Source organism: Schistocerca nitens, chromosome 8 (assembly GCF_023898315.1).
Source record: "Schistocerca nitens isolate TAMUIC-IGC-003100 chromosome 8, iqSchNite1.1, whole genome shotgun sequence".
Lineage (NCBI taxonomy): Eukaryota > Metazoa > Arthropoda > Insecta > Orthoptera > Acrididae > Schistocerca > Schistocerca nitens.
This window is the reverse complement of record NC_064621.1, coordinates 502169495-502183187: the sequence shown is the minus strand read 5'-3', so window position 1 is coordinate 502183187 and position 13693 is coordinate 502169495. Positions and strand designations below refer to the sequence as shown.

Sequence of the window (13693 nt, the reverse complement as noted above, 5' to 3'; positions counted from 1 at the left end):
ACCGATGACCTCGCTGTCTGGTCTCCTCCCCCAAAACAATCCAATCTTGATTTCATTATCGTTTCAGTACTCGCGTCCGTTGACAATGAGTCGCTATGGCTCATTCGTACAGAAAAGTTACCGTCAAGATCAGCTTCCAGCCCGATCATGCAAGACCACCAGCCTTTGAAATCGAACGATTCATCCGTGACAAAGTTCAGATACCACCACAGCACATCATCGGCATCTACCTATCCATCACAAGTAGCGTCGTTTACCTCAAGATGGTCGATGACAAGTTATGTCACTGTTGTGAGCAGATGTGCGAACAATCTCAAGTTCAAACATTCCGATGGACATCGGGGCGGTTACCGTTGACCATGGAGGACTAGGATTACGCACACTAAGAGTTTACGAACTCCCGTTCGAAGTGCTGCCGAATGTAGTTATCGCAGGTTTCCGCCCGTACTGGACGGCAACTAGCCACTTGGCTGAAAAATGGAACACCTTCGAGACATACCAGGTCCTCAACGGCGCCCGACAAATCAAAATTGAATTACAGAAACACGCGCCATCCTACTTAGTCATAGTTGGATGTTGCGCAATCGTAATGTACGGTGGACAGCCTCGTACTTGTTCTGGTTGTGGCCAGGAGCCTCTTGTACGCTCGGCGTATTCAACGTCGTGTTACACAGATTCCATTAGATGACGCGGCACCACCTCATACGCTCACGGCCCTCCCCCTCAATTACGTAGGGATGACACGATCGACCGTCATGGCAGACAAAAGACCACTTGGAAGACAGGAAGCGTTACATTGCACACCCGTCACAAGTCCTGGATTGACGGACACCATTACGGCGTCCACAGACATTGCAGAAAGCAGCCCATCGGCTCCACAAGCAGATTCGGACGAAAGAATGGACCTCAACGCTAGTGTTGTACCAACCACTGTTTTCTCCCGGAGGGGGAAACCACTGTTTTCTCCCTGAGGGGGATGCGATGCGGCAACCACACACTCCTTCGGACACGGAAACCCGCGTCCGCATACAAAGGTCACCGAGGAAACATAAAAAGCGACGTCGCACACCCTCAGACGGTTGCCTCCAGCGGACGTCTTCTCCAGTTGACGAAAGAACAGGCGACGAGACGAGAAAAATGGAAGACACAAGATCGCCCTCACCTGTGCGAGCTAACATCAGAAAGATGTTTGGGCTCACATGCGGTTCCTCTTCGTCGAAATGTCTTGGCTCCAGCTCGTCTAGGGGTTGAACAGCACGTGTCGTATACACGCCCTAAATTAGACACTTATGACCCTTTGGTTAAATTGTCTGGCTGATGGCAAGTTTGCGAAATTGTATTAAACATACAACGCTAATACGGCATATAACAACAGTAATAATAATATCGGGAGCTAAATTAACGACCCATAAATGATGTTGCGATTTGGTTAGAATGATTTTTATTCATAAAGCAACCTAATAGCGAAAATGGTCGTGTTTAGAATTGCTATTAGACTAGAGCGCATATCCAATTGACACAGCTCGATCATTCACAGTCTCATCGCGAATTTCAAGTCCAATACTGCACCTCGTTAACTACGCGAAAAGCTTGAGTTCACGCCTGGCACGTGGTTGCTCACCGCTCAGAGACAGTCCCGCGATACCACACAACGCGACATTTTCTAAGTCGTTTCACTTACTAGCTACCTAAAGTCCGACCGTCCGCTTTCGCGTCTCCACCAGCACTGGCTCTCTGCTCGTCCCCGGCCGCGTTTCCCGCCGCCGAACATCCTCGCTCAACTGACTAGTGCAGTTCCCTTTCCTGAGGCCGTCCATCTGATTGGCTACGGCTTATTCTACATTATTTTACATTTTAATATATTTGAATAATCCAAGCTTGCCGGCCGGGGTGGCCGAGCGGTTCTAGGCGCTACAGTCTGGGACCGCGCGACCGCTACGGTCGCTGGTTCGAATCCTGCCTCGGGCATGGATGTGTGTGATGTCCTTAGTTAGGTTTAAGTAGTTCTAAGTTCTAGGGGACTGATGACCTCAGAAGTTGAGTCCCATAGTGCTCAGAGCCATTTGAACCATTTAATGCAAGCTTGACCAATTTCACGTTCTAATTAAAGTAACAATAATATCCATTACATAATAAACTTTAAATTCTTTTACATAAAACCAATACAATTTCCTTCTTAGCTCTGAATGTCACGGCCAGTAGCCTTGCAGGAATGCGCTTTCTGATAAATAAATAAAGAACAAAAGTAACTATTTTGCACCAACTTTTCAACAGATATACTATTATCTAATGATTTAATATGGTCTCATGCTGTCGTCGTTCAATGTGTTTTGTGTGGAGGAAATGATCTGATGATTAACTGAAAATATCGATAATTTAAATTTACTGTATCTTTTAAACAAATAAATTTAAAGGAGCTGATATTTACAAAATTTGTCATTTTAATGATGCGCTTCTATATGAAATGTCGATCGTTAAGATCGACCAAGCATTCAGATTTTAGCATTCAGGTCTTTGTTACAAAACTCGTTAATTTCACTTTCACAGAAAATCCTAAATTATTATATATATGATCAATATTCAAGTTTTATTGCGATCACCATGAAATTTTATGAAGGATGGTAACTAAAAATTAATGTGGCTTCATTCCCTGAACTGCTACAGAATTAAATAGTTTTAATAAATGTTTCCCGTTATGGCCGATCTTAGGTCTCCCTGGCCACGAACAGCTTCTACGGGGTTTCCCTATGACGTAGTTGCCCATCTTTCTCACTCACACACTATAGCGCTTAGGCCCCATTCGGCACAGTAAACGCCTGTGAATTTCCCCATCTCGTGGCGAAGCTGCACACTTTGTGGCACACAGTCCTGGATGACAGGGTTCGTTTCACAATTCCTGAAGGCTGACTCTTTGTGCCATATACACTATGTGATCAAAAGTATCTGTACACCCCCAAGAACATACGTTTTTTATATTAAGTGCATTGTGCTGCCACCTACTGCCAGGTACTTCATATCGGCGACCTCAGTAGTCATTAGACATAGTGAGAGAGCAGAATGGGGCGATCCGTGGACCTCACGGACTTCGAACGTGGTCACGTGATTGGGTGTCACTTGTGTCATACGTCTGTACGTGAGATATCCACACTCCTTAACATCCCTAGGTCCACTGTTTCCGACGTGATAGTGAAGTGGAAACTTGAAGGGAGACGTATAGCACAAAAGCGTACAGGCCGACTTCGTCTGTTTACTAACAGAGACCCCCGACAGTTGAAGAGGGTTGTAATGTGTAATAGGCAGACAACTATCCAGACCATCACAGAGGAATTCCATACTGCATCAGGATCCACTGCAAGTACTATGACAGTTAGGCCGGAGGTGAGAAAACTTCGATTTCATAGTCGAGCGGCTGCTCATAATCACACACATCACGCCGGTAAATGCCAAACGACGCCTCGGTTGCTGTAAGGAGAGTAAACATTGGACGATTGAACAATGGAAAAACGTTGTGTGGAGTGACTAATCACGGTACACAATATGGCGACCCGATGGCAGGTTGCCAGCCGGGGGGACCGAGCGGTTCTAGGCGCTACAGTCTGGAACCGCGCGACTGCTACGGTCGCATGTTCGAAACTTGCCTCGGGCATGGATGTGTGTGATGTCCTTAGGTTAGTTAGGTTTAAGTAGTTCTAAGTTCTAGGGGACTGATGACCTCAGATGTTAACTCCCATAGTATCAGAGCCATTTGAACCATTTTTTTGATGGCAGGGTGTGGGTAGGACGAATGCGCGGTGAACGTCATGTGCCAACGTGTGCAGTGCCAACAGTAAAATTCGGAGGCGGTGGTGTTATGGTGTGGGAGTGTTTTTCATGGAGGGGGCTTGCACCCCTCGTTGTTCAAATGGCTTCATCAGTCCCCTAGAACTTAGAACTACTTAAACCTAACTAACCTAAGGACATCACACACATCCATGCCCGAGGCAGGATTCGAATCAGGAACCGTAGTAGCAGCGCGGTTCCGGACTGAAGCGCCTAGAACCGCTCGGCCAAAAGGGCCAGCGACCCTCGTTGTTTTGCGAGACACTGCCACGGCACAGGCCTACATTGATCTTTTAAGCACCTTCTTGCTCCCCACTATTTAAGAGCAATTCGGGGATGGCGATTGTATCTTTCAACACGATCGAATACCTGTTCATATTGCACGGCCTGTAGTAGAGTGGTTACACGACAATAATCCCTGTAATGTACTGGCCTGCACAGAGTCCTAACGAATCCTATAGAATACCTTTCGGATGTTTTGGAACGTCGACTTCGTGCCAGGTCTCACCGACCGACATCGATACCTCTCCTCAGTGCAGTACTCCGTGAAGAATGGGCTGCCATTCCCCAAGAAACCTTCCAGCATCTGATTGAATGTAAGCCTGCAAGAGTGAAAGCTGTCATAAAGGCTAAGGGTGGGCCAAAACCCTACTGAATTCCAGCATTACCGACGGAGGACGCCACGAACTTGTAAGTCATTTTCAGCCAGGTGTCGGGATACTTTTGATGACATAGTGTATTTGAATGAGAGCTAAATTCTCGTTAACTCATGTCTGTCACTTTCTGTGATCTCGACACACCCGTCTCCGCTCTCTCTGGCAAACAGATCGCAAGCACAGCGCTCGTCACTGGTACACAACCAGAAACAACTGCGGATTGCCCTTGGTCACACAGCTCACAAGTGTTCTACCGCAGCCACTGTTAACTTACGGACCTTTGGCAGACGACATTGAAAACGATTGTACGAATGCTGTGGTGGATGAGGAGAGGTGTCTCTCCTCCCACACCTCGGCCCCTCCTGAGTAGCAACAGATGACAGCGCGGACGCGGCCTACAGATTGCAGGCCCCAAATTTTACGGCAACGCTGACGGCGGCGCCCATTTCAGGAGACGATCTACAGACCTATCGCTTAGCGACGTTCAACATTAACACCATTCGGACACGTATGAAGTTGTCGCTGCTCCAAGACATGCTGAATGCAGCAGACGTTGACATTATCTTTTTCCAAGAAGTCTTCGTCGCCGATTTCCCGGGTATGTATTGTTATACATCTCATGTGTACCAGGCCTCACCAAGTAATAGTCGAGTCCCAGTTCCCCTCAGGAATAATTAAACCGGTTCACAAACCTAAAGGTGGAGCTCGAATACATGATTACCGCTCACTAACACTCGTCAGTTGCGACGTGAAGATATTCACCAGACTATTAGCAAACCGCATATGACCGACCTACCTCACGTCATCTCATCAGATCAGTCTTACCTAGGGGGTACCAATAACATCCACACGACGTCTGTGAATTGCTGTGGGTACTGCATGTGTTGGAGAACGGACGTTAGGTACGTGTGATCCACTCGATCGGAAACTTGGCTAAAATCTAGTGATGCCAGCGCTCCCGGGATGCGGCGTTCCCTCGCTAGGGCTATTATGTCACAGAAAAAATACAAAAATTCGGAACAGAAGAATAAAGGAACAATTGCATTACACTTGCGGAAGTATTAATAGTAATGGCTCTGAGCACTACGGGACTTAACGTCTGAGGTCATCAGTCCCCTAGAACTTAGAACTACTTAAAACTTACTAACCCCAGGACATCACACACATCCACGCCCGAGGCAGGATTCGAACCTGCGACCGTAACGGTCGCGCGGTTCCAGACTGAAGTGCCTAGAACCGCTCGGCCTCTCCGGCCGGCTATTAACAGTAATAAAAATAACACAAAGACAACAAGCAGAATAGTAATTGACTGCTAGATGGCAGTACCGCCGTACATCTATGAACTCCAAATAGTTCTTTTACAGGTCAGGAACATGTTGTCCCGTGTAATACTTTCACAAGTACTACAGTTCAAAAACTAGCGTGACCTGTGGTTGAACCCACTATCCTTGGTACGACGAACTAACGCTCTACCGACTACACCACTGGAGTTCCACACGACACATCCTCACAGATATGTTTACCTGTGCTCTGTAGGTCATGTTATACTTATTACTTCCATTTTACGCAGCTTGTCCTGGACGACAGCATATAGCACGAACGATATCGGTGTTTTGGTTGATATGCCACCGATATACAACGTTTGGTACCGAAGTGACTTCTCTGACGTCTGGAGGTTTGGATGTGAGCCACTGTTGCCGCCCGTTTCCCATTTACCTACTTCCACCAGTCGCTAGCAATAAAGTGAACTCCAATCAAGAACGTCTATTTCCACCAATGACAAGAAACAATGAAAACACCAATAAAAAATAATGCATTAAGTGGATTCGCAATTGCGAATAAGGACAACGATCAGCTGTAGAATGAGACGACAGTGAAAATTTGTGCCGGACCGGGACTCGAACCCGGATTTCCCGCTTAACGCATGTGGTCACCTAACAAGGTTTATTAAAAAAAGTACAAGTTGGTTTATTTGTCACCACATGTACAAAATGATGCCACTTGTAACAAAACTTTCATTAGTGCAAAACATACATATAAACTGTATCATGGCCAGAATATAAACATTTACGTTATTAATATTCAATCATTCCTATATTACTCATTTTGTCTCTATGAACAATCACAACCGACTCATGGAACGTTGTGAGCGTGGGGTAGCTAATCTGTCATTCTGCGCAACGGATTAATCTGAGATGTACCCTTTACCCTGTGGCTCCTGCAAGATGCAATTTCCACCCCCACACTACTACAGAAGTCAGACAGACGCTCCTAACGTTCTAAAGAGAAATGCCTGAAAAACTTTCAGCAATAAATATCTTCTCGAGTCGTCCGCTGTAAGGAAATGACACAAAAATTCACAAAATTTCTTACGTAAATAGTAGGATACTTCGGTATTGGAGTAGTGCTAGTTAGTGTAAGAAAAACACGAAACTAACGAAAATTATTATTTATTTTGCAAAAATTCTGAGAAATCACAATGGCACTTTTAGTTATGAATTGAACAAGTTATATCCCGGTTCTTTTCGGAATGTGAAGATACCTCTCAAGGATAGGATTCGCTAATGAAATTTCTATACAAAGTTTAAGATTGTAATTGACTTGGCAGAATGGGTGAGAGCCACGCCTACTCAACTTGAATTATTATCCTTTAGAATTTTGCTAGGTACAGTCGAGGCTGTGGCATGTGAAATGCAGTGAAGTGTACTGTTGTGGAGGAAATATGGGGCTCGCAAGAGCTGTAGCGCACAATACCATAAGCTGTGATGACTGCTGTCTGCGCCGCTCACTGCTGACAAATAAGATAACTCTCGTTCTATCTGGATTGACCTTCGCCAATCAACCTCTCCCTACGCCTTGATGAAGTCAAGGACTCCTATTCACCCTTAGTCTAACTATTTGCGTGGTACACCGGTCAGATAACCAGTCCACTGCGATGCCACTCAAAAATTCGCTCGCTGGCGTTTAACTATAACTCTGTCCGTTCACAGCACACAATAAGTGTGTCGGCCAACACAGTGAACAACGCTTAATCGCAAGGACTCAATATAGTGTCGCACTTCGATTCGCTCTCGACAGAGGTGCTCTCCCAGTGAAGTACTGAGGAGAGACTTCCTCGTTCTTCGAGTACACGTACAAGCGCGCACGCTCTCGTTACGTGTTCTCGCTCTAAGAGCGACAACGGAACAGCCCCTTTCCACACCAGAGGTGAAGGGGTATATCTTTTGGTCTCTTCCATTACTCCTTCAGCTCAAGGCGTCAGAAATATCGTCTGCTAATCATCATTGCTCTTCTAAAACGGGAGAATGACGTTTCGTTTAAGGCGACCAATCTGGAAATCCGTAGCATTAGCGTTTGGCGTTTGCTGTCTCCCTGTGAAAATCTCTGAAACTGCGTGCTATGTGTAAAGAATGCGTAGGCTGGCCGCTCCCACACAATGTAGCGGAATTTGCTTTTAAGCCGAACATGGCGTCATTCCCCCTTTTCACTTGGGCCCACGCTGTCCTCTCCACGGGCGGTCACCGGCCGACATAGATAGGCTGGGTCGTCCTCTGAAGGGACTGGCATCCCGTTTCTCTCCCAAACTAAAAGCAGGCCCCTGCGACCGTCGTGTCTTGAATGTGTGTGTGTACGCCAGCCTCGAGTATTTCAACCACGGTGCACATACTTGTTATTTGCATATCGTTTACATGAATTCATACAACATTGACTTTATCTTATCGAGTTTGGGTTCGAATGAAGCGTCTTGATGTGCGGAATATAATTGTGAGGGCAGAATATGTAAGCAATGAAGGTCAGGAGACCACAACATCTTACAGCGTCAAGGCTTCAGGCTCCTCCTTTGGGTACCGACCATCGCCCAGATGAAAATTCAGTCCGGTGAAGGACAACGGTCACCTTGTGTTTCAATTGTCCTTCCTCCGAGACGGATTCGAAGCGGCGACCTATGGATTTGTGCTCACAGAACCTCCATAGTGCGCCTAAATTTTTCAAGTCTTTACTTAAAGTTTTAATTTCTTTCTATTTTGTCATTTTTGTTCGTAATTACTTGAAGTAAGGTAAATGAAAAGGTAAGGCGATCGCTCGTGGTCAGCGGGAAATTCGGGTTCGATCCCCGATCTGACACAAATTTTCATTGTCGTCATTTCATTCTACAGCTGATGGTTGTCCTTATTCGTAATTGTGAATTCATTTAACGTATTTCGTAACGGCTGTAGTCACCACAGTGTCTGTTACTTTGGACATGCATGCATTTCCAAGGAAAATTTGCATCGTAATCAGAATAATACGGGCACTATAATATCATATCGTATCGCTTAGTAAAAAGAATCTCCGTCTCATCCCCTGCTCATCCTCAATAGCCTATCAGACCATGATAACAGCTTCTTCCGCCAGTATATAAGAACCAAACGTTTCTCATTCAGGAGTTATCGAAGAAAATAGCCTGAGGAAGGCAAGCTGCTCTAGTGGCAGAAAAGTCAGGTGTTTTACTCTCTGACAATGGGGTCACAGACCCAGACGGATTTTATTGATTAAGTCAGGCGTTCATGGTATAGTACTTGCCGCCTGAGTGATTAAATTGTCAAGCAACCTGCCATAAAGGAAAGAAAGAAAAATCCTTCATATTGTTGTAGATGTAGATGAAATTGCATCAACTCCTTGGTGACGCCACTGTGTAAGATTACGACCCCTTAGTGTCTGTTCTCCTCCCGTGTGTAAACGTCCTGGTGGTGTTGGGACTGGGGTGACGACCAGCTGACGCGTCTGTGCCTGCAGGCCTGTTCCGGGCAGCGGTGATGGAGAGCGGCGTCGCCTCCGCCCCGTGGGCGCTGCAGCCCAGCCCGCGCGACGTCGCCTACCGGCTGGGCGCCGCCCTGGGCTTCCAGCAGCAGGGGGACAACGCCACTCTGGACGACGAACGCCTCGCCGCCTTCCTGAGGGCGGCCGACCCAGAGGACCTGTCGACGGCCCAGATCGTAAGTCTCTGCTCAGAAAGAACCTTGCAGCCTTAACGCAGCCCTAACTCTCTCAAAATTATTTCGATCAGTTAGTTCACGAGCCCATTCGAATAGAAAACGGTTGTGGAAACACACTTATCCTCTTAGCAGCAATAATCCTGAGCTAATAACGAGCGCCAAAACGGATACAGGGGTTTGTGAAGACAGGATTGTCGTAGCGAGACTGAATACTGTAAATCGCACATCCTCCGAAAATAACGAAAAATATATCTGTTCAAAAAAGCAGATAAAAATTCACAAGACGCCTTCCTGAGAGACAATCTGCACACCTTCCAAAATAACAGTGTAAGTGTAGACCACATGTGGCTTGAATTCAAAGGAATGGTATCGGCATCAACTGAAAGATTTACACCAAATAAATTAACAAACGACGGAGCTGATCCTCTTTGGTACACAAAACGGGTCAGAACACCGTTGCAGAAACAATGAAAAAAGCGTGTCAAATTTTAACAACGCAAAATCCCCGAAATTGGCGATCCCTTACAGAAACTCGAAATTTAGCGCGTATTTCAATGAGAGATGCTTATAATAGTTTTACCAATGAAACTTTGCCTCGAAACCTGGCAGAAAATCCGAGGAGATTCTGGTCGTATGTAAAGTCTGGTAGCGGCAAGAGACAATCAATGACGTCTCAGCACAATAACAGTAGAAATACTGCCCATGGCTGTGTTGCTAAAGCAGAGTTACTAAACACACCTTTCCCAAATTCCTTCTCCGAAGAAGACGAAGTAAATGTTCCAGAATTCTAATCAACCATAACTGCCCTCATGCTTAACGTAGAACTCGATATCCTCGAACTAGTGGAGCAACTTAAATCATTTAAGCAAGTCTACCGGTTCGGGCTGTATACCAATTAGGTTCCTTCCAGAGTATGCTGATGCAATAGCTCCACACTTAACAATCATATACAACCACACGCTTGACGGAAGATCAGTACCCAAAGACTGGAAAGTTGCACAGGTCACACCAATATTCTGGAAAGGCAATAGGAGTAATCCACTAAATTACACGCCCATATCATTAACGGCGATATTCAGCAGGTTTTTGGAATATATAGTTTTCGAACATTATAAATTACCTCGAAGAGGTTTCTTAACAATTCCCCCCCCCCCCCTAAGGTGTTGAATTTCCTAGAACAGTGAAACAAGTGAAACACGGATTTCTTCCATGCACAACCGAGAACCCAAATACAAGTTTTCATGGATCTAGCTTTAAAAATGCTTTCACAGTGAAATTTTTTCATAAAACATTTTACCCCCTGTTTCACCTCATTAGGGGTGGCATTTCCAAAAACAGTGACAAGCATGTTTTTTATTTCTAACAAAGAAACCAAATACAAATTTCACAGCTTTAGCTTCAAATATGCTTGCATAACGAAATTTTTTCTTGAAGATTTTCAACCCCTATTTCACCCATATAGGGGATGAATTTTCAAAAAGAGTGACACACGGATTTCTCACTGACAAGCCAAATGCAATTTTTCTTGGATTTAGCTTTAAAAATGCGTTCGTAATGAAGTATTTCATAACACATTTCCACTCCTTTCCACCCTCTTAGGGGCTGCATTTCGAATTTTTTATTTTTAACGGAGAGGTAAAATACTAATTTTCATAGATGTAGCTTTAAGAATACTTTAGTAGTTCTCTAAAAACGATTTATTTTCAAAAAGCTTTCGCCCGCTGTTTCACCCCCCCGTGGGAGTTAAATTTCCAAAAATGCTGAAATACATATTTCTTTATTTCTGACCGACAAACCAAATACCAGTTTTCCTAGGTCCAGCTTCAAAATTCCATTACTAGCGTCATATTTTCAACAACATTTCACCCCTTACGAGTAGAATTTCGAAAAATCCCTTCTTAAACGACGCCTATTGTATAAGATCCACAGCCTGTCCAAATTTCAAGTTTCTGTACTTAGCGGTTTCGGCTGGGTGACGATGGGTCAGTGATTCGGAACATTGCCTTTTATATACAGAGATTAAATGGCAAGAAATATCATTAATTGTTGAGCGAGTCAAAGCCTTATCAATATGCTATTTGTTTGCAACTACGTCTTGTAAAAGAATATGACACAAAAAACACTAATATCACTAAACTATGACAAATATCCGCCGCTTGTTCGGGCGTTCACACACAAGGCTAAAGAAACATAACTGGTTATTAAAATAACTTTAAAAAACATAGTAAAAGTACAAATGAAACTTGTAATTGCCATTTTTAAAGGCGTTAAAACACACATGTCATGTAAATAACAGGTTTTTAATGCCATTAAAACTGATCAATATTAATTAAATTAAACATACCATTCAGACATGGTGCCATGATCGTCTGACGTCTACATCAATTAGAGTGTGATATATTGAGAGGAAGGTGTTTACAAAACACATATTTATTTACAACGTATGTATTTGCTACACATACTTATTTGCGTATACTCATGAATTTCAAATTGCTTGGAATCTTCAAATTTGAAGCACACTGCATTTAGGCAGACCATTCATGTTGAGTCTGCTAACGTCACGAAGATGGTAAGGAGTCGCCTCTTTTACAGGCATGAACACGTTTCTAAAATTCACAACTAGTTGTAAATACCTTTAAAATTAACACAAAAAAGAAATTAAAATTGCTGTTTTTTCAGTCGTTGAGTTACGTATGTCGTATTTGTAGATGCTCATTAAAATTATAAGAAACCACCTGCAACTGAATGTGTACAGCTGCAAAAGCCTCGTTTCATTGCAGCCCACAGCTTCACTTTAATTATAACTACCCAGTACAACTAACACAAACTATTTACAACAACGCTGGTTCGCATCTTGTAATTTTGTGCTGCTGTGATATTACATGAACAAAATCAACGTACGTCTCAATTACTTAACGTTTTCTCGGTTTATTGCTGTTTTTATTGTTATCCTAAATTTGTATCGCTTCCTAATTGCTTCGGATGTACTACTAGCTCCTTAACATCCAGACCCGGAAAGTCTAATGTGCTCAGCTAAAAATTTCAGATTACTAATGCTGCATACTTCGGATCTGCCGCAGATTGGGTACCCAGGTATCATAGCCTTCGCTCCAGTCGTAGAACCACTGTCCGACTCTGCGGTGATCACCGAGCTGCCTGAGGTCAGCCTGACTGAGGGCCGCTACAACAGGGTGCCCTTCATGGTCGGTGTCACTTCGGGGGAAGCCAGTAACTTCGCCATCGGTAAATACCAACAGGTTTCTCACATTTCTTGACCTTTTATTTTCCAGATCATTCGATGTAGAGCTGATCCAGTCGCACCTCCAAGTTTGTTGTGGCATGAGTTCTAAAGTGGATCTCAGTGCTAAAGAGCAAGAAAATACACTTTTATGACTGTATAAATCAAGGAATGTTTGGTATCTCAGTCTCAGCTTGTAACGTCCCCCTTTACATATCCTGCTTTTCCGAAAATATGTTTGACCGTGTTCACGCGTGCCTAACACAAAGTAAAATGTGCCAAAGCTATCGTTTCCGAAGGAGAATGTAACACGGATTATTGAGGGAGAGGTTTACAAAAAGTTACCTCTAAGGGCGAATTATGCCGCCTACTCTATTTTCAGTTAAATTTTGTTCAGTTATCAAAAATTGTGCAATCATTCGTGTATTGTTGAAACGGAAATGGGAACCACGGGACTCGGGATACATAACACTAAACTTCAATAATACTTTTGGAACAAATGAATAAATCGGTCACCGGCCGGAGTGGCCGAGCGGTTCTAGGCGCTTCAGTCTGGAACCGCGTGACCGCTACGCTCCAGGTTCGAATCCTGCCTCGGGCGTGGATGTGTGTGATGTCCTTAGGTTAGTTAGGTTTAAGTAGTTCTAAGTTCTACGGGACTGATGACCTCAGATGTTAAGTCCCATGGTGCTCAGAGCCAATAAAACGGTCGCCAGCGTAACTGGGCCCTGTCTAATCACTAAGTAATTAAAATTTCGAACAGTAGCGAGTAAGAAATACCATGGATAAGTCCGGCAACAAAAGGATACTCACATGTTTGCAGTAACGAAAACGTCACGAAATAATAATGAGAAAAAATTTCAGTTATTACTACACTCATTATTAAACACAATGAAATGAATCAGGAATAAATAACTCTCTTACTGACAAAAGGCTGGTTATTCTTATACTAAACCGACAGTAGCGTTGACTCACTTTTGCTTACTTGGAAATTGGCAATGAAA

General features: G+C 44.2%; 1 protein-coding gene across 1 annotated transcript in view; it reads left to right on the top strand.

Annotated features, from left to right (window-relative positions):
- Positions 1 to 9271: 9271 nt before the first annotated feature.
- The window catches only part of LOC126199640 (venom carboxylesterase-6-like), an 81772-nt gene continuing 77350 nt past the window's right edge, over positions 9272 to 13693 (top strand). The window contains exons 1-2 of the mRNA XM_049936566.1: positions 9272 to 9451; positions 12532 to 12694. Of these exons, the coding sequence (XP_049792523.1) occupies positions 9272 to 9451; positions 12532 to 12694 (343 nt within the window). The remainder of the gene's footprint in view (positions 9452 to 12531; positions 12695 to 13693) is intronic.